Below are 26,197 nucleotides of genomic sequence, written 5' to 3'. Positions count from 1 at the left end.
TTTCCACTGTTCCTCTATCTTTTCCTTCATTCTCCTAACTATTCCTCTGATCCCCTGACCCTTCCTTTCTCAGTTTCTTTCTACTTTCCTCTAACTATTTTTCTCTTCCTATCTCCTCCTCCTTTCCCCTGACTGTTCCTCTCTTCCTGTCTCTTCCTCCTTTTCTCTGACTCTTCCTGTTTCTTATTCCTTTCCTCTGACTCCTCCTCTCTTCCTCCTTTTCTCTGACTCTTCCTTTGTCTATTCCTCCTTTCCTCTGCCTCTTTCTCCCCTTCTATCTCTTCCTTCTTTCCTCTGACGTTTCCTATCTCTTTATCCTTTCCTCTGACTCTTCCTCTCTTCCTGTTTCTTCCTCTTTTCCTCTGACTGTTCCTCTCTTCCTATATCTTCCTCTTTTCACCTGACTCCTCCTTTCTTCCTGTCTCTTCCTCTTTTCCTCTGACTCTTCCTCTGTCTCTTCCTCCTTTCCTCTAACTCTTTCTCTCTTCCTGTTTCTTCCTCTTTTTCTCAGACTCTTCCTGTCTCTTCCTCCTTTCCTTTGACTCCTCCTCTCTTCCTGTTTCCTTACTCTTCCTCTCTTCCTGTTTCCTTACTCTTCCTCTCTTCCTCCTTTCCTCTGCCTCTTTCTCCCCTTCTATCTCTCCCTCCTTTCCTCTGACTCCTCCTATCTTCCTCCTTTCCTCTGCCTCTTTCTCCCCTTTTATCTCTTCCTCCTTTCCTCTGACTCCTCCTATCTTCCTCCTTTCCTCTGCCTTTTTCTCCCCTTCTATCTCTTCCTTCTTTCCTCTGACTCTTCCTCTGTCTCTTCCTTATAGAACAAAAAAAATAAATAACACAGAACGCTCTTTTGTGCAGAACGAATTATACCATAACCAATGTTTTGCAGATACTATTTACGCCAACCTTCTCAGGTTGTGCAAAACACGGCACAACACAAGACACGGCACAACACAAGACGCGGCACAACACAAGACGCGGCACAACACAAGACGCGGCACAACACAAGACACGGCACAACACAAGACACGGCACAACACAAGACACGGCACAACACAAGACACAGCACAACACAAGACACAACACAAGACACGGCACAACACAAGACACGGCACAACACAAGACACGGCACAACACAAGACACGGCACAAGACATGGCACAACACAAGACACGGCACAAGACACGGCACAACACAAGACACGGCACAACACAAGACACGGCACAAGACACAGGACAACACAAGACACAGCACAAGACACGGCACAACACAAGACACGGCACAACACAAGACACGGCACAACACAAGACACGGCACAACACAAGACACGGCACAACACAAGACACGGCACAACACAAGACACGGCACAACACAAGACAAGGCACAACACAAGACACGGCACAACACAAGACACGGCACAACACAAGACACGGCACAACACAAGACACGGCACAACACAAGACACAGCACAACACAAGACACGGCACAACACAAGACAAGGCACAACACAAGACACGGCACAAGACAAGACACGGCACAACACAAGACACGGCACAACACAAGACATGGCACAACACAAGACATGGCACAACACAAGACACGGCACAACACAAGACAAGGCACAACACAAGACACGGCACAAGACACGGCACAACACAAGACACGGCACAAGACACGGCACAACTCTTGTAAGGGCAGGAGTGAGAATCACAACGGTAAAAGATCTGTCTGCCGCAGGCTTCCCATGCCAAACTGTTGTGCAACGGGTACACAAAGGACACACAATAGGATCAGGAAGCGACTGTCCGCGCTGCCAGTGGATCGATATTGATTGATTCAATATCCAGTGGATCGATACCAGCTTGGCCAGAATAGGGTAGGTAACTGCTTATTATGAACACACAACGCATTTCTAGTCCAGGATGGCCTTTTCGTCAAAACACCTTTATGTACCTGTTTTCTTGTCTTTTGCACACTTGATGAAAAAGCATCCCAGCCTAGAAACGCGTTGTGTTCATAATAAACCGATACCTACCCTATTCTGCTCAAGCTTGAACCAATCCACTGGCAGCGTGGACATTCACTTCCGGATCCTATCGTGTGTCCTTTGTGTATCTCTTTCTCATAGATCCTATTTAAATCTTTCTTTTCCTCATATTTTTCAGTTTCCCCTCTGACTTTTGTGAGGGGCTGCGGATATTCGGAGGGGTGTACGGATGTGGTGGTACTCCGGACGCCGTATAGCAGATCGGTGACCATTAGCAGATGCTGTAAGTCAGATCTGTGCACACCGGAGACCCCTACAGGTGAGCGATGGTAATGTTTAAATACAGTTTTTCCTATTTTAGTAACAATGTGATTTCCTTCCCATATTTTATCAGTTGATTCCAACAAGTGAGAATTGTCTTAGTATCCTTCTTTATTGTTCTTTATTAAATATCTAAAAATGATGGGTCTGCCAAATACAATGTCATCAGCGTATGATTAAATCTTGTCCGCTCTCCCCCCACCCAAAGCCCCCCACAATGGAATCTGTTCCCACCACTGCTGGGACCCCCGTGAACTCGGTGCAGCTCCCGACATTCGAAACAGTATAACAGTATGGAGTAGATCATATGGAGTAGATCTTATGTGATTGATCTTATTTGGTAGATCCCATGGAATAGATCTTATGGAGTAGATCCCCTGGAGTAGATCCCATGGAGTAGATCTTATGGAGTAGATGTTATGTGGTAGATCCTCTGGAGTAGATCTCATAAAGTTGATCTTATGAAGTAGAATGTATAGAGTAGATCCCATGAAGTAGATCTAATGGCCTGGATCTTGTGCGGTAGATCCCCTGGAGTAGATCCCATAAAGTAGATCTCATGGAGTAGATCTTATGGACTATATCTTGTTTGGTAGATCCCATAAAGTAGATCTTATGGAATAGATCCAATAGAGTAGAGATTATGGAGTAGATCTTATGTGGTAGATCCCATGGAAAATATCTTATGGAGTAGATTCCCTGGAGTAGATCCCATGGAGTAGATCTTATGTGGTAGATCCTCTGGAGTAGATCTCATAAAGTAGAACTTATGGAGTAGATCCCATGGAGTAGATCTTATGGGCTAGATCTTGTGTGGTAGATCCCCTGGAGTAGATCCCATAAAGTAGATCTTATGGAATAGATCTTATGTGGTAGATCTTATATGATAGATCTTATGGAGTAGATCTTATGGAGTAGATCTTATGTGGTAGATCCTAAATAACAGCTCTTATGGAGTAGATCTTATGTGGTAGATCCCATGGAGTAAATCTTAAGTGGTAGATCTTATGTGGTAGATCTTATGTGGTAAATCTTAAGTGGTAGATCCCATGGACTAGATCTTGTTTGGTAGATCCCAAAAAGTAGTTATTTTGAAGTAGATCCAATGGAGTAGATCATATGTGGTAGATCCCATGGAATATATCTTATGGAGTAGATTCCCTGGAGTAGATCCCATGGAGTAGATCTTATGCGGTAGATCCTCTGGAGTAAATCTCATAAAGTAGAACTTATGGACTAGATCTTGTGTGGTAGATCCACTGGAGTAGATCCCATAAAGTAGATTTTATTAAGTAGATTGTATGGAGTAGATCTTGTGTGGTAGATCCAATGGAGTTGATCCCATAAAGTAGATCTTATGGAATAGATCCTATGTGGTAGATCTTATATGATAGATCTTATGGTGTAGATCTTATGGGGAAGATCTTATGTGGTAGATCTTAAATGATAGATCTTATGGAGTAGATCTTATGTGGTAGATGCCATAGAGTAAATCTTATGTGATAGATCTTATGTGGTAGATCTTATGGAGTAGATCTTGTGTGGTAGATCCCCTGGAGTAGATTCCATAAAGTAGATTTTATGGAGTAGATCTTGTGTTGTAGAGCTCATGGAGTAGATCCCATCAAGTAGATCTTATGGAGTAGATCTTATGGACTAGATATTGTGTAGTAGATCCCCTGGAGTAGATCCCATAAAGTAGATCTTATTAAATAGATCTTATGTTGTAGATCTTATATGATAGATCTCATGGAGTAGATCTTATGGAGTAGATCTTCTGGGGTAGATCTTAAATGATAGATCTTATGGAGTAGATCTTGGGTGGTAGATCCTATGGAGTAAATCTTATGTGGTAGATCTTATGAAGTAGATCTTTTGAAGTAGATCTTATGGAGTAGATCTTATGTGGTAGATCCCATCGAGTAAATCTTATGTGGTAGATCTTATGAAGTAGATCTTTTGAAGTAGATCTTATATGATAGATCTTATGGAGTAGATCTTATGTGGTAGATCCCCTAGAGTAGATCCCATAAAGTAGATCTTATGGAATAGATCTTATGTGGTAGATCTTATATGAAAGATCTTATGGAGTAGATCTTATGGGGTAGATCTTATGTGGTAGATCTTAAATGATAGAACTTATGGAGTAGATCTTATGTGGTAGATCCCATGGAATAAATCTTATGTGGTGGATCTTATGAAGTAGATCTTATGGAGTAGATCTTATGGAGTAGATCTTATGGAGTAGATCTTATGTGGTGGATCCCCTGGAGTAGATCCCATAAAGTAGATCTTATGGAATAGATCTTATGTTGTAGATCTTATATGATAGATCCCATGGAGTAGATCTTATGTGGTAGATCCCATGGAATAAATCTTATGTGGTGGATCTTATGAAGTAGATCTTATTTGGTAGATCTTATGGAGTGGATCTTATGGAGTAGATCTTATGTGGTAGATCCCATGGAGTAAATCTTATGTGGTAGATCTTATGAAGTAGATCTTTTGAAGTGGATCTTATGGAGTAGATCTTATGGAATAGATCTTATGGGGTAGATCTTTTGAAGTAGATCGTATGTGGTAGATCTTATGGAGTAGATCTTATGAGGTAGATCTTAAGTGGTAGATCCCATGGACTAGATCTTGTTTGGTAGATCCCATCAAGTAGATCTTTTGAAGTAGATCCAATGGAGTAGATCGTATATGGTAGATCCCATGGAATAGATCTTATGGAGTAGAATCCCTGGAGTAGATCCCATGCGGAAGATCCTCTGGAATAGATCTCATAAAGTAAAACTTATGGAGTAGATCTTATGGACTAGATGTTATGTGGTAGACCCCATGGAGTAAATCTTATGTGGTAGATCTTTTGAATTAGATCTTTTGAAGTAGATCTTATGTGGTAGATCTTATGGTGTAGATCTTATGGAGTAGATCTTATGTGGTAGATCCCATGGTGTAAATCTTATGTGGTAGATCTTATGAAGTAGATCTTTTGAAGTAGATCTTATGGAGTAGATCTTATGTACTAGATCCCATGGAGTAGATCTTATGTAGTAGATCCCCTGGAGTAGATCCCATAAAGTAGATCTTATGGAATAGATCTTATGGAGTAGATCTTATGTGGTAGATCCCATGGAGTACATCTTATGTGGTAGATCTTATGAAGTAGATCTTATGTGGTAGATCTTATGGAGTAGATCTTATGGGGTAGATCTTAAGTGGTAGATCCCATGGAATAGATCTTGTTTGATAGATCCCATAAAGTAAATCTTTTGAAGTAGATCCCATGGAGTAGATCATATGTGGTAGATCACATGGAATATATCTTATGGAGTATATTCCCTGGAGTAGATCCCATGGACTAGATCTTGTGTGGTAGATCCCCTGGAGTAGATCCCATAAAGTAGATGCTATGGAGTAGATCTTATGGAGCAGATCGTATGGAGTAGATCTTGTGTGGTAGATCCCATGGAGTAGATCCCATAAAGTAGATCTTATGGAGTAGATCTTATGGACTAGATCGTATGGAGTAGATCTTATGTGGTAGATCCCATGGAGTAAATCTCATGTGATAGATCTTATGTGGTAGATCTTTTGAAGTACATCTTATGTGGTAGATCTTATGGAGTAGATCTTGTGTGGTAGATCCCCTGGAGTAGATGCCATTAAGTAGATTGTATGGAGTAGATCGTATGGAGTAGATCTGGTGTGGTAGATCCCATGGAGTACATCCCATAAAGTAGATCTTATGGAGTAGATCGTATGGACTAGATCTTGTGTGGTAGATCCCCTGGAGTAGATCCCATAAAGAAGATCTTATGGAATAGATCTTATGTGGTAGATCTTATATGATAGATCTTATGGAGGAGATCTTATGGGGTAGATCTTATGTGGTAGATCTTAAATGATAGATCTTTTGAAGTAGATCTTAAGTTGTAGATCTTATGGAATACATCTAATGGAGTAGATCTTATGTGGTAGATCCCATGGAGTAAATCTTATGTGGTCGATCTTATCAGGTAGATCTTTTGAAGTAGATCTTATGTGGTAGATCTTATGGAGTAGATATTATGGAGTAGATCTTATGGAGTAGATCTTATGTGGTAGATCTTTTGAAGTAGATCTTATGTTGTAGATCTTATGGAGTAAATCCTATGGAGTAGATCTTATGTGGTAGATCCCATGGAGTAAATCTTATGTGGTAGATCTTATGAAGTAGATCTTTTGAAGTAGATCTTATGGAGTAGATCTTATGTGGTAGATCCCATGGAGTAGATCCCATGGACTAGATCTTGTGTGGTAGATCCCCTGGAGTAGATCCCATAAAGTAGATCTTATGGAATAGATCTTATGTGGTAGATCTTATATGATAGATCCCATGGAGTAGATCTTATGGACTAGATCTTGTGTGGTAGATCCACTGGAGTAGATCGCATAAAGTAGATATTATGGAATAGATCTTATGTGGTAGATCTTAAATGATAAATCTTATGGAGTAGATCTTATGTGGTAGATCCCATGGAGTAAATCTTATGTGGTAGATCTTATGAAGTAGATCTTTTGAAGTAGATCTTATGTAGTAGATCTTATGAGATAGATCTTAAGTGGTAGATCCCATGGACTAGATCTTGTTTGGTAGATCCCCTAAAGTAGATCTTTTTAAGTAGATCCAACAGAGTAGATCATATGTGGTAGATCCCATGGAATAGATCTTATAGAGTGGATTCCCTGGAGTAGATCCCATGGAGTAGATTTTATGCGGTAGATCCTCTGGAGTAGATCTCATAAAGTAGAACTTATGGAGTAGATCTTATGGACTAGATCTTGTGTGGTAGATCCCCTGAAGTAGATCCTATAAAGTTTATTTTATGGGGTAGATCTTATGGAGTAGATCGTATGGAGTAGATCTTGTGTCATAGATCCCATGGAGAAGATCCCATAAAGTAGATCTTATGGTGTAGATCTTGTGTGCTAGATCCCCTGGAGTGAATCCCATAAAGTAGATCTTATGGAATAGATCTTATGTGGAAGATCTTATATGATAGATCTTATGGAGTAGATCTTATGTGATAGATCTTAAATGATAGATCTTATGGAGTAGATCTATGTGGTAGATCCCATGGAGTAAATCTCATGTGATAGATCTCATGTGGTAGATCTTTTGAAGTAGACCTTATGTGGTAGATCTAATGGAGTAGATCTTGTGTGGTAGATCCCCTGGAGTTTATCCCATAAAGTAGATTTTATGGAGTAGATCGTATGGAGTAGATCTTGTGTGGTAGATCCCATGGAGTAGATCCCATAAAGTAGATCTTATGGAGTAGATTGTATGGGGTAGATCTTATGTGGTAGATCCCATGGAGTAGATCCCATAAAGTTGATTGTATGGAGTAGATCTTATGTGGTAGATCTTATGGAGTAGATCTTGTGTGGTAGATCCCCTGGAGTAGATCCCATAAAGAAGATCTTATGGAATAGATCTTATGTGGTAGATCTTATATGATAGATCTTATGGAGTAGATCTTATGGAGTAGATCTTATGGAGTAGATCTTATGGGGTAGATCTTATGTGGTAGATCTTAAATGATAGATCTTATGGAGTAGATCGCATGTGGTAGATCCCATGGAGTAAATCTCATGAGATAGATCTCATGTGGTAGATCATTTGAAGTAGACCTTATGTGGTAGATCTAATGGAGTAGATCTTGTGTGGTAGATCCCCTGGAGTTTATCCCATAAAGTAGATTTTATGGAGTAGATCGTATGGAGTAGATCTTGTGTGGTAGATCCCATGGAGTAGATCCGATAAAGTAGATCTTATGGAGTAGATTGTATGGAGTAGATCTTGTGTGGTAGATCCCATGGAGTAGATCCCATAAAGTTGATTGTATGGAGTAGACCTTATGGGCTAGATCTTGTGTGGTAGATCTTATGGACTAGATCTTGTGTGGTAGATCCCCTGGAGTAGATCCCACAAAGAAGATCTTATAAAAATAGATCTTATGTGGTAGATCTTATATGATAGATCTTATGGAGTAGATCTTATGGGGTAGATCTTATGGGGTAGATCTTAAATGATAGATCTTATGGAGTAGATCTTATGTGGTAGATCTTAAATGATAGATCTTATGGAGTAGATCTTATGTGGTAGATCCCATGGAGTAAATATCATGTGATAGATCTTATGTGGTAGATCTTTTGAAGTAGACCTTATGTGGTAGATCTTATGGAGTAGATCTTGTGTGGTAGATCCCCTGGAGTATATCCCATAAAGTAGATTTTATGGAGTAGATAGTATGGAGTAGATCTTGTGTGGTAGATCTCATGGAGTAGATCTCATAAAGTAGATCTTATGGAGTAGATCATATGGAGTAGATTGTGTGTGGTAGATCCCATGGAGTAGATCCCATAAAGTAGATCTTATGGAGTAGATCTTGTGTGGTAGATCTTATGGACTAGATCTTGTGTGGTAGATCCCCTGGAGTAGATCCCATAAAGAAGATCTTATGGAATAGATCTTATGTGGTAGATCTTATATGATAGATCTTATGGAGTAGATCTTATGGGGTAGATCTTATGGGGTAGATCTTATGTGGTAGATCTTATGGGGTAGATCTTATGGGGTAGATCTTATGGGGTAGATATTATATGATAGATCTTATGGAGTAGATCTTATGGGGTAGATCTTATGTGGTAGATCTTAAATGATAGATCTTATGGAGTAGATCTTATGTGGTAGATCCCATGGAGTAAATCTTATGTGGTAGATCTTTTGAAGTAGATCTTATGGAGTAAATCTTATGGAGTAGATCTTATGTGGTATATCTTATGGAGTAAATCTTATGTGGGTGATCTTATGAAGTAGATCTTTTGAAGTACATCTTATGTGGTAGATCTTATGGAGTAGATCTTATGTGGTAGATCCCATGGAGTAAATCTTATGTGGTAGATTTTTTGAAGTAGATCTTTTGAAGTAGATCTTATGTGGTAGATCTTATGGTGTAGATCTTATGGAGTGGATCTTATGGAGTAAATCTTGTGTGGTAGATCCCATGGAGTAAATCTTATGTGGTGGATCTTATGAAGTAGATCTTATGTACTAGATCTTATTTGGTAGATCTTATGGAGTAGATCTTAAGGAGTGGATCTTATGGAGTAGATCCTATGTGGTAGATCCCATGGAGTAAATCTTATGTGGTGGATCTTTTGAAGTAGATCTTTTGAAGTAGATCTTATGTGGTAGATCTTATGGAGTAGATCTTATGGGGTAGATCCTATGGAGCAGAGCTTATGTGGTAGATCCCATGGAGTAAATCTTATGTGGTAGATCTTATGGACTAGATCTTGTGTGGTAGATCCCCTGGACTAGATCCCATAAAGTAGATCTTATGGAGTGGATCCCCTGGAGTAGATCCTATGGAGTATATCTTATGGAGTAGATCTTATGTGGTAGACCTTATGGAGTAGATATTATGTGGTAGATCTCATGTGGTAGATCTTATGGAGTATATCTTATGTGGTAGATCCCATGAAGTAAATCTTATGTATAAGATCTTATGAAGTAGATCTCTCGAAGTAGATCTTATGTGGTAGATATTATGGAGTAGATCTTATGTGGTAGCTCCCATGGAGTAAATCCCATGGAGTAGATCTTATGGAGTAGATCCCATGGAGTGGATCCCACATGATGAGGTGGAGATTGTGCTGATCTTTTTGAGCCTTTCTTTTTGTTGTTCCTGTTATTAAATCTATATATAATCCTCATCTCATCGTCAGCTCTTCCCGAGGCTCCAAAGAATGATCTCTCCTGCCCCGGATGTTTCCAGATCACCCCCGACTCCTGTGAAGGCTACATAACAGTCCAATGCCGGGGCAACGAGGTGCAGTGCTTCTCCTTCAACCAGCTGCAGCTGTATGACAATAGTGAGTACACCGCCCCCTAGTGCTGCTAATAAAGGGTGATCATACAGAAACTCTGCACCTAAGAAAAACACACTTTTATGGGGGATCTGTGGATGACACTGTTATGGGGATCTGTAGATGACACTGTTATAGAGGATCTGTAGATGACACTGGTATGGGGGATCTGTAGATGACACTTTTATGGGGAGGATCTGTAGATGACACTGTTATGGGGGATCTGTAGATGACATACTGCTATGGGGGATCTGTAGATGACACTGTTATGGGGAGGATCTGTAGATGACACACTGTTATGGGGGGATCTGTAGATGACACTGCTATGGGGGATCTGTAGATGACACTGTTATGGGGGGATCTGTAGATGACACTGCTATGGGGGACCTGTAGATGACACTGTTATGGGGAGGATCTGTAGATGACACACTGTTATGGGGGATCTGTATATGACACTGTTATGGGGGATCTGTAGATGACACTTATGGGGGATCTGTAGATGACACTGTTATGGGGGATCTGTAGATGACACTGTTATGGGGGATCTGTAGATGACACACTGTTATGGGGATGATCTGTAGATGACACACTGTTATGGGGGGATCTGTAGATGACACTGTTATGGGGATGATCTGTAGATGACACTGTTATGGGGAGGATCTGTAGATGACACACTGTTATGGGGGATTTGTAGATCACACTGCTATGGGGGACCTGTAGATGACACTGTTATGGGGATGATCTGTAGATGTCACTGTTATGGGGAGGATCTGTAGATGACACACTGTTATGGGGGATCTTTAGATGACAATGTTATGGGGGATCTGTAGATGACACTTATTGGGGATCTGTAGATGACACTGTTATGGGGGATCTGTAGATGACACTGTTATGGGGGATCTGTAGATGACACTGTTATAGGGGATCTGTAGATGACACTGTTATGGGGGATCTGTAGAGGACACTGTTATGGGGGATCTGTAGATGACACTGTTATGGGGATGATCTGTAGATGACACACTGTTATGGGGGGATCTGTAGATGACACTGCTATGGGGGATCTGTAGATGACACTGTTATGGGGATGATCTGTAGATGACACTGTTATGGGGGGATCTGTAGATGACACTGCTATGGGGGACATGTAGATGACACTGTTATGGGGATGATCTGTAGATGTCACTGTTATGGGGAGGATCTGTAGATGACACACTGTTATGGGGGATCTGTAGATGACACACTGTTATGGGGGATCTGTAGATGACACTGTTATGGGGGACCTGTAGATGACACTTATGGGGGATCTGTAGATGACACTGTTATGGGGGATCTGTAGATGACACTGTTATGGGGGATCTGTAGATGACACACTGTTATGGGGGATCTGTAGAGGGCACTGTTATGGGGGGATCTGTAGAGGGCACTGTTATGGGGGATCTGTAGATGACACTGTTATGGGGGATCTGTAGAGGACACTGTTATGGGGATCTGTAGATGACACACTGTTATGGGGGATCTGTAGAGGGCACTGTTATGGGGGATCTGTAGAGGACACTGTTATGGGGGATCTGTAGATGACACTGTTATGGGGGATCTGTAGATGACATACTGCTATGGGGATCTGTAGATGACACTGTTATGGGGGGTTCTGTAGGTGACACACTGTTATGGGGGGGATCTGTAAATGACACTTTTATGGGGGTTCTGTAGATGACACTGTTATGGGGGAACTGTAGATGACACTGTTATGGGGGAACTGTAGATGACACTGTTATGGGGGATCTGTAGAGGACACTGTTGTTGTAGACATCAGAAGTCTCTAATTCTGTTCCATCCTCCATTACTCCTGCAGTCACTCTTGCCATGGCTGGTTGTGCCACGAAGACGGCCTGTAACCTCAACCTGAAGGACGATAAGCAGAAGAACCTGTGTACCGGGGGAATCATCAGCGGGGCCGGGGGTCTCTACAGCTCTCTGCTCCTCCTCACAGCCGCCCTTCTTATTACATCCATATAGAGACCTCAGTATGACCTCTGTAATAACCTCAGTATGACCTCAGTATGACCTCTATAATGACCTCAGTATAAACTCTATAATGACCTCAGAAGGACCTCATATAATGACCTCAGTATGACCTCTATAATGACCTCAGAATGACCTCTATAATGACCTCAGAATGACCTCAGTATGAACTCTATAGTGACCTCAGTATGACCTCTATAATTATCTCAGTATAAACTCTATAATGACATCAGAATTACCTCAGTATCACCTCTATAAGGACCTCAGTATGACCTCTATAATGACCTCAGCATGACCTCTATAATGACCTAAGAATGTACTCTATAATGACCTCAGTATGGTCTCTACAATTACCTCAGAATGACCTCTATAATAACTTCAGTATGACCTCTATAATAACCTTAGAACTACCTCTATAATGACCTTAGTATGACCTCTATAATTATCTCAGTATGACCTCTATAATAACCTCAGAATGACCTCATATAATGACCCCAGTATTAACCCTATAATAACCTCAGTATGACCTTACAATAACCTCACAATGACCTCTATAATGACCTAAGTATTGCCTCTATGATAACCTCAGTATGAACTCTATAATGACCTCAGTATGAACTCTATAATGACCTCAGTATGACCTCTCTAATGACCTCTATAATGACCTCAGTATGACCTCTATAATAACATCAGAATAACCTCTATAATGACCTCAGTATGAACTCTATAATGACCTCAGGATGAACTCTATATGACCTCAGTATGAACCCATATAATGACCTCAGTATGAACTCATATAGTGACCTCAGTATGAACCCATATAGTGACCTCAGTATGACCTCATATAGTGACCTCAGTATGACCTCATATAGTGACCTCAGTATGACCTCATATAGTGACCTTAGTATGACCTCATATGGTGACCTCAGTATGAACCCATATAGTGACCTCAGTATGACCTCATATAATGACCTCAGTATGAACCCATATAGTGACCTCAGTATGACCTCATATAGTGACCTCAGTATGACCTCATATAATGACCTCAGTATGACCTCATATAGTGACCTCAGTATGAACCCATATAGTGACCTCAGTATGACCTCATATAGTGACCTCAGTATGAACCCGTATAATGACCTCAGTATGACCTAATATAGTGACCTCAGTATGACCTCATATAATGACCTCAGTATGACCTCATATAGTGACCTCAGTATGACCTCATATAGTGACCTCAGTATGGCCTCATATAGTGACCTCAGTAAGACCTCATATAGTGACCTCAGTATGAACCCATATAGTGACCTCAGTATGACCTCATATAATGACCTCAGTATGAACTCATATAATGACCTCAGTATGACCTCATATAGTGACCTCAGTATGACCTCATATAGTGACCTCAGTATGACCTCATATAGTGACCTCAGTATGACCTCATATAGTGACCTCAGTATGACCTCATATTATGACCTCAGTATGACCTCATATAGTGACCTCAGTATGACCTCATATAATGACCTCAGTATGAACTCATATAATGACCTCAGTATGAACTCATATAGTGACCTCAGTATGACCTCATATAGTGACCTCAGTATGACCTCATATAGTGACCTCAGTATGACCTCATATAGTGACCTCAGTATGACCTCATATAGTGACCTTACTGTGTTTCAAGTATATTCTGATACCCCAGCAGGTCCATGTTGTGTGAATGGCAGAATGTGGTTTTACAATACAACAAAAGTAAATAAAATAATGAATCTTAACACCTGTGATGAGTCCAAAGATTTCATGACAACCTTATACAATGTATAACTACTATAATACAAGAATATGACTACTATAATACTGCTCCTATATACAAGAATATAACTACTATAATACTACCTCCTATATACAGGAATATAACTACTATAATACTGCTCCTATATACAAGAATATAACTACTATAAGACTGCTCCTATATACAAGAATATAACTACTATAATACTGCTCCTATATACAAGAATATAACTACTATAATACTGCCCCTATATACAAGAATATAACTACTATAATACTGCCTCCTATATACAAGAATATAACTACTATAATACTGCTCCTATATACAAGAATATAACTACTGTAATACTGCTCCTATATACAAGAATATAACTACTATAATACTGCTCCTATATACAAGAATATAACTACTATAATACTGCTCCTATATACAAGAATATAACTACTATAATACTGCCTCCTATATACAAGAATATAACTACTATAATACTGCCTCCTGTATACAAGAATATATCTACTATAATACTGCTCCTATATACAAGAATATAACTACTATAGTACTGCTCCTATATACAAGAATATAACTACTATAATACTGCTCCTATATACAAGAATATAACTACTATAATACTGCTCCTATATACAAGAATATAACTACTATAATACTGCTCCTATATACAAGAATATAACTACTATAATACTGCTCCTACATACAAGAATATAACTACTATAATACTGCTCCTATATACAAGAATATAACTACTATAATACTGCTCCTATATACAAGAATATAACTACTATAATACTGCTCCTATATACAAGAATATAACTACTATAATACTGCCCCCTATATACAAGAATATATCTACTATAATGCTGCTCCTATATACAAGAATATAACTACTATAATACTGCTCCTATATACAAGAATATAACTACTATAATACTGCTCCTATATACAAGAATATAACTACTATAATACTGCTCCTATATACAAGAATATAACTACTATAATACTGCTCCTATATACAAGAATATAACTACTATAATACTGCTCCTATATACAAGAATATAACTACTATAATACTGCTCCTATATACAAGAATATAACTACTATAATACTGCCTCCTATATACAAGAATATAACTACTATAATACTGCTCCTATATACAAGAATATAACTACTATAATACTGCTCCTATATACAAGTATATAACTACTATAATACTTCTCCTATATACAAGAATATAACTACTATAATACTGCTCCTATATACAAGAATATAATTACTATAATACTGCCTCCTATATACAAGAATATAACTACTATAATACTGCTCCTATATACAAGAATATAACTACTATAATACTGCTCCTATATACAAGAATATAACTACTATAATACTGCTCCTATATACAAGAATATAACTACTATAATACTGCTCCTATATACAAGAATATAACTACTATAATACTGCCCCCTATATACAAGAATATATCTACTATAATGCTGCTCCTATATACAAGAATATAACTACTATAATACTGCTCCTATATACAAGAATATAACTACTATAATACTGCTCCTATATACAAGAATATAACTACTATAATACTGCTCCTATATACAAGAATATAACTACTATAATACTGCTCCTATATACAAGAATATAACTACTATAATACTGCTCCTATATACAAGAATATAACTACTATAATACTGCTCCTATATACAAGAATATAACTACTATAATACTGCCTCCTATATACAAGAATATAACTACTATAATACTGCTCCTATATACAAGAATATAACTACTATAATACTGCTCCTATATACAAGTATATAACTACTATAATACTTCTCCTATATACAAGAATATAACTACTATAATACTGCTCCTATATACAAGAATATAATTACTATAATACTGCCTCCTATATACAAGAATATAACTACTATAATACTGCTCCTATATACAAGAATATAACTACTATAATACTGCACCTATATACAAGAATATATCTACTATAATATTGCCTCCTATATACAAGAATATAACTACTATAATACTGCTCCTATATACAAGAATATAACTAATAGGTACAACAGGTGCGGCACAGCTCACTCGATCGCCCCTCCCGCTCACGGACCGGACCTCAGTCCATATAATAGTAGAAAGAAATGGAGTTGTCCAGAGCAGGATGTCAAGCAATACGATTTTTATTCAGCGGTAACCGTGGGTGATGACAAGGTGACGCGTTTCAGCCGCACTCAGCAGCCTTAGTCATACAAAACAATAGTGCAAGTGACTTGCTTATATGGGGGTGGAAAAATGGGGTCCGCCCCGATGGGAGTATTCACAGGGCTTAACCCATTATTCACCTCCATCCAGCAAGTATAGTAAATATAGTAAAAAAGCACATATAGTGTGAACAGTAATCAAAATATTAAAACACTTGGGTTACAAGCAATAATATAGAAAAAGACATACGTTAGTACTAAAAATACAAGAACAAATTACAAAATGTCAGAAAACATATATACATGTACGTTCCTAAAATAAAAAAGGGGAGAAAAGGGAATTTCCTATAGAAAAATCTATATAAATATTACCCTATATCATATCATATGAATCTGGATGAATTCAAGTAACCCATATGGTTGTATATACTACCATAGGACATGAGAGAAATTTTTAATTTTTTATTCCAATTATATAGTAGGATCGCAAATGAATATACGGACTAATATGGAACAATTGAATTGTCTCAAAAATGTCCCCACATGTGGTATATATATTGTTTGATACTCTGTTATACACATACTATTTATTAATTATCATATGTGCGGGAAACAATTGTGGGAAAAGAATATAAAAATAAAATTCCTCCCAAACTCCAAGGGGAACCAAAAATGTATAATTTTATACGGGAACAACAGCAGATCAATAATGGAGAATGACATCTTGTCTTAAATTTAAGCCAAGGGGACACCTGGTTTGAAGTTTAATGATCCAGAAGACTTCTCTATCCAATAATTTTTGCTAATATTATTGGTGACCCTCTCAATCCCCTGAAGGCTGAGACCAGAAAAATCACCCTCATGCTTTTCGGCAAAATGCTTACTAACCATGGAAAGATGTCGGGTCTGGAAATGGGGAATGTCCGACAGGTGTTTTCTGGTCCTAGCCTTCAGGGGATTGGAGGTGCACCCCACATACTGTAATTGGCAGATGTTACATGTCATTAGATAAACCACATGACTCGTGTTGCAATTAATATATTCTGACATACCAAATGTTTCTCCAGTTACTGTGGACATAAAGGTTTTGGAATTCTTCATGATTTTACAACAAATACACTTTAGATGTCCACATTTGAAATTGCCCTTGGTATTGAGCCAGGTGGGTTTCTTAATCTCACCAGAACTTAACAAGCTCGGGGAAACACATTGGCCGATGGTTTTGGCCCTCCGTGACACAAATTTATACCCATGTTCAAAAAATGTTATATATTGGCTATCATTAGCTACCATTGGTAAATATTTCTCAATTATTTTACATATTGGTTTGAAATCATGGCTATAATTTGTCGAAAAAACAAGGGGTTTAGCTTCACTATTTCTTTCAGGAACTTGGGATGAAGACTCTTTGATGCCATATACCAAGTCAGACCTATTTTTTCTCCTAGCAATTTCCTTGGCTCGGTTCAATGACCAAGTCTGATAGCCTCTCTGACTCAGCCTCACTGATATGTCCTCCGCTTCATTTTCAAACAACTCCAATGTGGAGTTATTCCTCCTGGCTCTAATCATTTCTCCTACCGGGAGATTCTTAACCACATGTGGTGGGTGGCACGATGCTGCTTGCAGTATCGAATTGGTGGCCAATTCTTTGCGGTATGTAGAAGTGGTGACCCTATAATTCAAAGGATCACCCCTCAATATCAGATCCAAAAAAAGAGGTCTTCTGGATCATTAAACTTCAAACCAGGTGTCCCCTTGGCTTAAATTTAAGACAAGATGTCATTCTCCATTATTGATCTGCTGTTGTTAAATTATACATTTTTGGTTCCCCTTGGAGTTTGGGAGGAATTTTATTTTTATATTCTTTTCCCACAATTGTTTCCCGCACATATGATAATTAATAGCATATGTATAACAGAGTATCAAACAATATATATACCACATGTGGGGACATTTTTGAGACAATTCAATTGTTCCATATTAGTCCGTATATTCATTTGCGATCCTACTATATAATTGGAATAAAAAATTAAAAATTTCTCTCATGTCCTATGGTAGTATATACAACCATATGGGTTACTTGAATTCATCCAGATTCATATGATATGATATAGGGTAATATTTATATAGATTTTTCTATAGGAAATTCCCTTTTCTCCCCTTTTTTAATTTTAGGATCGTACATGTATATATGTTATCTGACATTTTGTAATTTGTTCTTGTATTTTTAGTACTAACGTATGTCTTTTTCTATATTATTGCTTGTAACCCAAGTGTTTTAATATTTTGACTACTGTTCACACTATGTGCGTTTTTACTATATTTACTATACTTGCTGGATGGAGGTGAATAATGGGTTAAGCCCTGTGAATACTCCCATCGGGGCGGATCCCATTTTTCCACCCCCATATAAGCAAGTCACTTGCACTATTGTTTTGTATGACTAAGGCTGCTGAGTGCGGCTGAAACGCGTCACCTTGTCATCACCCACGGTTACCGCTGAATAAAAATCGTATTGCTTGACATCCTGCTCTGGACAACTCCATTTCTTTCTAAGAATATAACTACTATAATACTGTTCCTATATACAAGAATATATCTACTATAATACTGCTCCTATATACAAAAATATAACTACTATTATACTGCTCCTATATACAAGAATATAACTACTATAATACTGCTCCTATATACAAGAATATAACTACTATAATACTGCTCCTATATACAAGAATATAACTACTATAATACTGCTCCTATATACAAGAATATAACTACTATAATACTGCTCCTATATACAAGAATATAACTACTATAATACTGCTCCTATATACAAGAATATAACTACTATAATACTGCCCCTATATACAAGAATATAACTACTATAATACTGCTCCTATATACAAGAATATAACTACTATAATACTGCTCCTATATACAAGAATATAACTACTATAATACTGCTCCTATATACAAGAATATAACTACTATAATACTGCCCCTATATACAAGAATATAACTACTATAATACTGCTCCTATATACAAGAATATAACTACTATAATACTGCTCCTATATACAAGAATATAACTACTATAATACTGCTCCTATATACAAGAATATAACTACTATAATACTGCTCCTATATACAAGAAAATAACTACTATAATACTGCTCCTATATACAAGAATATAACTATTATAATACTGCTCCTATATACAAGAATATAACTACTATAATACTGTTCCTATATACAAGAATATATCTACTATAATACTGCCTCCTATATACTAGAATATAACTACTATAATACTGCCTCCTATATACAAGAATATAACTACTATAATACTGCTCCTATATACAAGAATATAACTACTATAATACTGCTCCTATATACAAGAATATAACTACTATAATACTGCCCCTATATACAAGAATATAACTACTATAATACTGCTCCTATATACAAGAATATAACTACTATAATACTGCTCCTATATACAAGAATATAACTACTATAATACTGCTCCTATATACAAGAATATAACTACTATAATTCTGCTCCTATATACAAGAATATAACTACTATAATACTGCCTCCTATATACAAGAATATAACTAATATAATACTGCTACCTATGTATAAGAATATGTACAGGAGGATATTGTATAACTATATTAGCTGTGGTATACTGTCATATACTGTATATTAGGATATATATGGACATAACTACATTCGCTCTATATTAGTTTTGTTTATTCCTTTTCACCATTATATATTTTAAGTGAACACCGTACAATGTGTAGTGTTGTGTGACATCACTCTTTGCGTTGTGTTATAGTTACATGTCGATGGTGTTACATTGTATCACAGAGTTATGTGACAATTGTTTACATTCCTGGTGACTACGGCCAACATCTCTCCTGATTGGCCACCCCGATCTCATACATCATGTCCTCTAAGGCTTTGTTCATGATCTTCAGGAGTTTCTGCTGGAGGTCAGACAGGGGTCCTCTGCCTAGACAGGGGTAAGTGGGGTGCAGTATAATGGGGGGGCATTGTGTGGTGGTGTTGTCTTGTCTGGTTGCCTCTTCTGGAGAATCATTTATATCACTTGTGCTGCCCATATCACTCAGTGTGGGTACAGCTTCAGTCATAGTTGTGTCTGTAGTTGAGTCTGTAGTTGTTTCTGTAGTTGTGTCTGTAGTTGAGTCTGTAGTTGTGTCTGTAGATGTGTCTGTAGTTGTGTCTGTAGATGAGTCTGTAGTTGTGTCTGTAGATGTGTCTGTAGATGAGTCTGTAGACGTGTCTGTAGTTGTGTCTGTAGACGTGACTGTAGTTGTGTCTGTAGATGTGTCTGTAGTTGTGTCTGTAGTTGTGTCTGTAGATGTGTCTGTAGTTGTGTCTGTAGACGTGTCTGTAGTTGTGTCTGTAGTTGTGTCTGTAGTTGTGTCTGTAGACGTGTCTGTAGACGTGTCTGTAGATGTGTCTGTAGTTGTGTCTGTAGATGTGTCTGCAGATGTGTCTGTAGTTGTGTCTGTAGACGTGTCTGTAGTTGTGTCTGTAGACGTGTCTGTAGACGTGTCTGTAGATGTGTCTGTAGTTGTGTCTGTAGATGTGTCTGTAGACGTGTCTGTAGATGTGTCTGTAGTTGTGTCTGTAGATGTGTCTGTAGATGTGTCTGTAGACGTGTCTGTAGACGTGTCTGTAGACGTGTCTGTAGACGTGTCTGTAGACGTGTCTGTAGTTGTGTCTGTAGATGTGTCTGTAGTTGTGTTTGTAGTTGTGTCTGTAGATGTGTCTGTAGTTGTGTCTGTAGTTGTGTCTGTAGTTGTGTCTGTAGACGTGTCTGTAGACGTGTCTGTAATTGTGTCTGTAGTTGTGTCTGTAGTTGTGGCTGCAGGTTCCTTTGTAGTTGTGTTTGTTGGTGGACTTGTTGTGGCTGCAGGTTCCTTTGTAGTTGTGTTTGTTGGTGTACTTGTTGAGGCTGCAGGTTCTTTTGTAGTTGTGTTTGTTGGTGGGCTTGTTGTGGCTGCAGGTTCCTTTGTAGTTGTGTTTGTTGGTGGACTTGTTGAGGCTGCAGGTTCCTTTGTAGTTGTGTTTGTTGGTGGACTTGTTGTGGCTGCAGGTTCTTTTGTAGTTGTGTTTGTTGGTGGACTTGTTGAGGCTGCAGGTTCCTTTGTAGTTGTGTTTGTTGGTGGACTTGTTGTGGCAGCAGGTTCCTTTGTAGTTGTGTTTGTTGGTGGACTTGTTGTGGCTGCAGGTTCCTTTGTAGTTGTGTTTGTTGGTGGACTTGTTGTGGCTGCAGGTTCCTTAGTAGTTGTGTTTGTTGGTGGACTTGTTGTGGCTGCAGGTTCTTTTGTAGTTGTGTTTGTTGGTGGACTTGTTGAGGCTGCAGGTTCCTTTGTAGTTGTGTTTGTTGGTAGACTTGTTGTGGCAGCAGGTTCCTTTGTAGTTGTGTTTGTTGGTGGACTTGTTGTGGCTGCAGGTTCCTTTGTAGTTGTGTTTGTTTGTGGACTTGTTGTGGCTGCAGGTTCCTTAGTAGTTGTGTTTGTTGGTGGACTTGTTGTGGCTGCAGGTTCCTTTGTAGTTGTGTTTGTTGGTGGACTTGTTGTGGCTGCAGGTTCCTTTGTAGTTGTGTTTGTTGGTGGACTTGTTGTGGCTGCAGTTTCCTTTGTAGTTGTGTTTGTTGGTGGACTTGTTGTGGCTGCAGGTTCCTTTGTAGTTGTGTTTGTTGGTGGACTTGTTGTGGCTGCAGTTTCCTTTGTAGTTGTGTTTGTTGGTGGACTTGTTGTGGCTGCAGGTTCCTTTGTAGTTGTGTTTGTTGGTGGACTTGTTGTGGCTGCAGGTTCCTTTGTAGTTGTGTTTGTTGGTGGACTTGTTGTGGCTGCAGGTTCCTTTGTAGTTGTGTTTGTTGGTGGACTTGTTGTGGCTGCAGTTTCCTTTGTAGTTGTGTTTGTTGGTGAACTTGTTGTGGCTGCAGGTTCCTTTGTAGTTGTGTTTGTTGGTGGACTTGCTGTGGCTGCTGGTTCCTTTGTAGTTGTGTTTGTTGGTGGACTTGTTGTGGCTGCAGGTTCTTTTGTAGTTGTGTTTGTTGGTGGACTTGTTGTGGCTGCAGGTTCCTTAGTAGTTGTGTTTGTTGGTGGACTTGTTGTGGCTGCAGGTTCCTTTGTAGTTGTGTTTGTTGGTGGACTTGTTGTGGCTGCAGGTTCTTTTGTAGTTGTGTTTGTTGGTGGACTTGTTGTGGCTGCAGATTCTTTTGTAGTTGTGTTTGTTGGTGGACTTGTTGTGGCTGCAGGTTCCTTAGTAGTTGTGTTTGGTGGACTTGTTGTGGTTGCAGGTTCCTTTGTAGTTGTGTTTGTTGGTGGACTTGTTGTGGCTGCAGGTTCCTTTGTAGTTGTGTTTGTTGGTGGACTTGTTGTGGCTGTAGGTTCCTTTGTAGTTGTGTTTGTTGGTGGACTTGTTGTGGCTGCAGGTTCCTTTGTAGTTGTGTTTGTTGGTGGACTTGTTGAGGCTGCAGGTTCCTTTGTAGTTGTGCTCTTTGTTTCACTCGGTGTTGTTGCAGTTTTATTGGTTTCACTGATCTCTGTGACTTTCTCAGTTGTCGTTGGGGTTTTTACGTGACTGGTTTCAGTTTCTGTTTTGGTCATTGTTGTGCTCTCGGTGGCTCCTTTAGTTAGGGTGACTTTCTGTGTTGTAATCTGAGATGTGTCTGTTGTTTCTCCCATGATGCTTTGTTCCTCTTCACCTGTTTGTGTTGTTGCGGTTGTGTTGGACACCCCTGGGCCAGCCATCACCTCGGAGTCGTCCATGTCGCCCAGTCGCACATTATTTCTATATATTTCCTCAGTGTCCTGTTTGCTGCTCGATGACTTGTTGTTGTTGGTTTGTGAGTCCAGAAGGTCTTGTGCTCTCAGTAACTTCTTTAAGAGACTGATGGAGTCAATACGTGTCTCATTGGTGGACGGACTCACAGCCGGATCTGCGAGCTCCACTGTGGACATATTCAGGAGGCTGGAACCAATCAACTTCTCAAACAACTTCTTACAACGAGGATCTGGATCAGCAAATAGATCAGTCACTGATGCTCCCGGAGATGTGTTTGGTGTCGGGGTCACATTATGTGCGGCCTCTGAATAAAAGAAACAAGCAGTTATAGGGCAGTCACCTCCATAGGGGGGGCACATACTTATAATAATATGTAATAATCAGCTTCCATCACCACTAGGGCCGTGCCTATGGGTACACACTGTATATCGGGGGGATGGTGTTTGCACTGTTTAGCACTATTATGTGGGTTCTACACTATGATCCTGCTAGGTGGCCCAGGATGTACAAAGCTGAGGGATAAAAGGGTATTCCGGAATCAGAAAATTGTATATAAATACAAGTATCACTCCAAGATATGTAACTATTATGGTCATATCACATATTGTACTGGCTTCCACATGTTAATTGCATGATTCTCCTCTGACAGAAAGTTGTGTAGTCCTCTTATTGTCAGTGTGGTGTTGTCTCAGCAGCTCTCTGCCTCCCCCTCACTCCTGACAGGAGACATGGCTGGATATTGTCTCTGAGTTCAAAGCCTACCCCCTGAGTGATGTCATTAGAGATTCACCTAATTTTCCCCAAAAATTCAGTTTGGACAGAATTTATTTGTGACAAATTGCTATTAAAAATGGCCATTTCTGGCCTACAGAGAGGCTCACTAGGGGTGTAGAACACTTTGCCTTGTCCTAACACGCATAGGGAGTGTGCTGTGTTAGTGAAATAATACTGTTATTCAGTATGACATGCAGATTACAGGCATCGCTATTAGAATCACTGCCGCAGAGCATCTGGATGTGGCAGATTTTTTATGTAAGTTTTCTTTAATTTAATTTGAATTTATTTACATTTTTTGATTACCCATTCTGGTGAGCATCGAGCTGACAGTCCGCCGCGAGGTGAGATACCACCTGTTACAGCCCCTGCCTCTGAGCGCCCCCTGACTGTGAAAGTGCGAATGTTTCATTTAATCATTGTTATCGCTCCAATCTGTTTCATTGGATTCTTGTGATAATTCCACAGGTGATATGACGTTGACGACCATAGGGCCTCAGTCTTGAAAAGATTACATCGATTTTTTTTTAATTTAAATTTAAGATTTATATTAGATTCCCAAGTTTAATGTCCCGTCATATACTTTGAACTAATACTGTATGACCACAAAACCCAATCTAACAAGGAGTCACATGGTGCCACAATGACAGAGCCTAGAGGTGGCAGCAGCATGAGGAGACCATAATCTGGCAGAATGACACAGCCTGGAGGTGGTGGCAGCATGAGGAGACCATAGGGCCTCACAATCCCTAAGATTAAAAGATGAATTTTAAAATTTAAATTCAAGATTCATGGTAGCTAGTGCTACCATAAACATTTTTAGGTAATGTCCCAGGCCCAGCAGCATCAGTAAACTATATAGTGGCTGAATAACACAGCCTGGAGGTTGCGGAAGCATGAGGAGACCATATAGTGGCTGAATGGCACAGCCTGGAGTTGGCGGCAGCATGAGTAGAACATATAGTGGCTGAATGACACAGCGTGGAGGTGGCAGCAGCATGAGGAGACCATATAGTGGCTGAATGGCACAGCCTGGAGTTGGCAGCAGCATGAGCAGAACATATAGTGGCTGAACGGCACAGCCTGGAGATGGCAGCAGCATGAATAGAACATATAGTGGCTGAATGACACAGCGTGGAGGTGGCAGCAGCCTGAGGAGACCATATAGTGGCTAAATGGCACAGCCTGGAGTTGGCAGCAGCATGAGCAGAACATATAGTGGCTGAATGAAACAGCCTGGTGGTGGCAGCAGCATGAGGAGAACATGTAGTGGCTGAATGGCACAGCCTGGAGTTGGTGGAAGCATGAGGAGACCATATAGAGGGAGATTTATCAAAAACTGTCCAGAGGAAAAGTTGCCCAGTTAGCCCATAGCAACCAATCAGATGGCTTCTCTCATTTTGCAGAGGCCTTGTTAAAAATGAAAGAAGCAATCTGATTTGTTGCTATGGGCAACTGGGCAACTTTTCCTCTGGACAGGTTTTGATAAATCTCCCCCATAGTGGCTGAATGACACATGTGGTGGAAGCATGAGGAGACCATATGGTAGCAGAATGAGACAGCCTGGAGGTGGCAGCAGCATCAGGACTCCTGTAAGTGACCCGGTGACAGAGGAGTGCAGTGGGTGGCAATACCAGTACCCGGTGAAGAAGGTGGGTGAAAAAAGGTCTGATGCAGAGGAATGTTTGTAACTGGGGAACTGTTTGGCCCTATTCATATTTGTGAAGTGTTGGTGTGGCACCATGGTCAATCTACTCTGATGCATCTGGCATTGGTGGGTGGAAATCCTGGCTGATCCATGCCTGATTCATCTTCACAAAGGTCAGTCTCTCCACAATTTTCGTGACCAGACTAGTTCTCCTTGGGGTGACTATGGGATTATGGGGTTACAATGGACCATACGTCTTTCCCTTCCACCTTTTAGAGTTCTTTTCATCACATCAATTCTTGGTGGTGTAGGTGGCACATGGGGCTTTTTTGCACACCTATCCTTTTGTTTAACCCCTTAAGGACCATGCGGTTTTCTGTTTTTGCACTTTCGTTTTTTCCTCTTTACCTTTTAAAAATCATAACCCTTTCAATTTTGCACCTAAAAATCCATATGATGGCTTATTTTTTGCGCCCCCAATTCTACTTTGTAATGACATTAGTCATTTTACCCAAAAATCGACGGAAAAACGGAAAAAAAAATCATTGTGCGACAAAATTGAAGAAAAAACACCATTTTGTAAATTTTGGGGGCTTCTGTTTCTACGCCGTACATTTTTCGGTAAAAATTACACTTTTTCTTAATTCTTTAGGTCCATACGAT

The 26,197-nt window shown here is 39.4% G+C and overlaps 1 protein-coding gene across 1 annotated transcript; it reads left to right on the top strand.

Annotated features, from left to right (window-relative positions):
* Positions 1 to 1,740: 1,740 nt before the first annotated feature.
* On the top strand, positions 1,741 to 13,174 carry LOC130311598 (phospholipase A2 inhibitor gamma subunit B-like). The gene is made up of 4 exons (XM_056552492.1): positions 1,741 to 1,762; positions 2,162 to 2,302; positions 10,084 to 10,230; positions 12,077 to 13,174. Exons 1-4 carry the CDS (start codon positions 1,741 to 1,743, stop codon positions 12,238 to 12,240), a joined length of 474 nt encoding a protein of 157 aa, XP_056408467.1. The 3' UTR covers positions 12,241 to 13,174.
* Positions 13,175 to 26,197: the final 13,023 nt, after the last annotated feature.

The sequence above is a fragment of the Hyla sarda genome, unplaced genomic scaffold (assembly GCF_029499605.1).
Source record: "Hyla sarda isolate aHylSar1 unplaced genomic scaffold, aHylSar1.hap1 scaffold_165, whole genome shotgun sequence".
Lineage (NCBI taxonomy): Eukaryota > Metazoa > Chordata > Amphibia > Anura > Hylidae > Hyla > Hyla sarda.
This window is presented reverse-complemented; position numbering and strand designations above follow the sequence as displayed.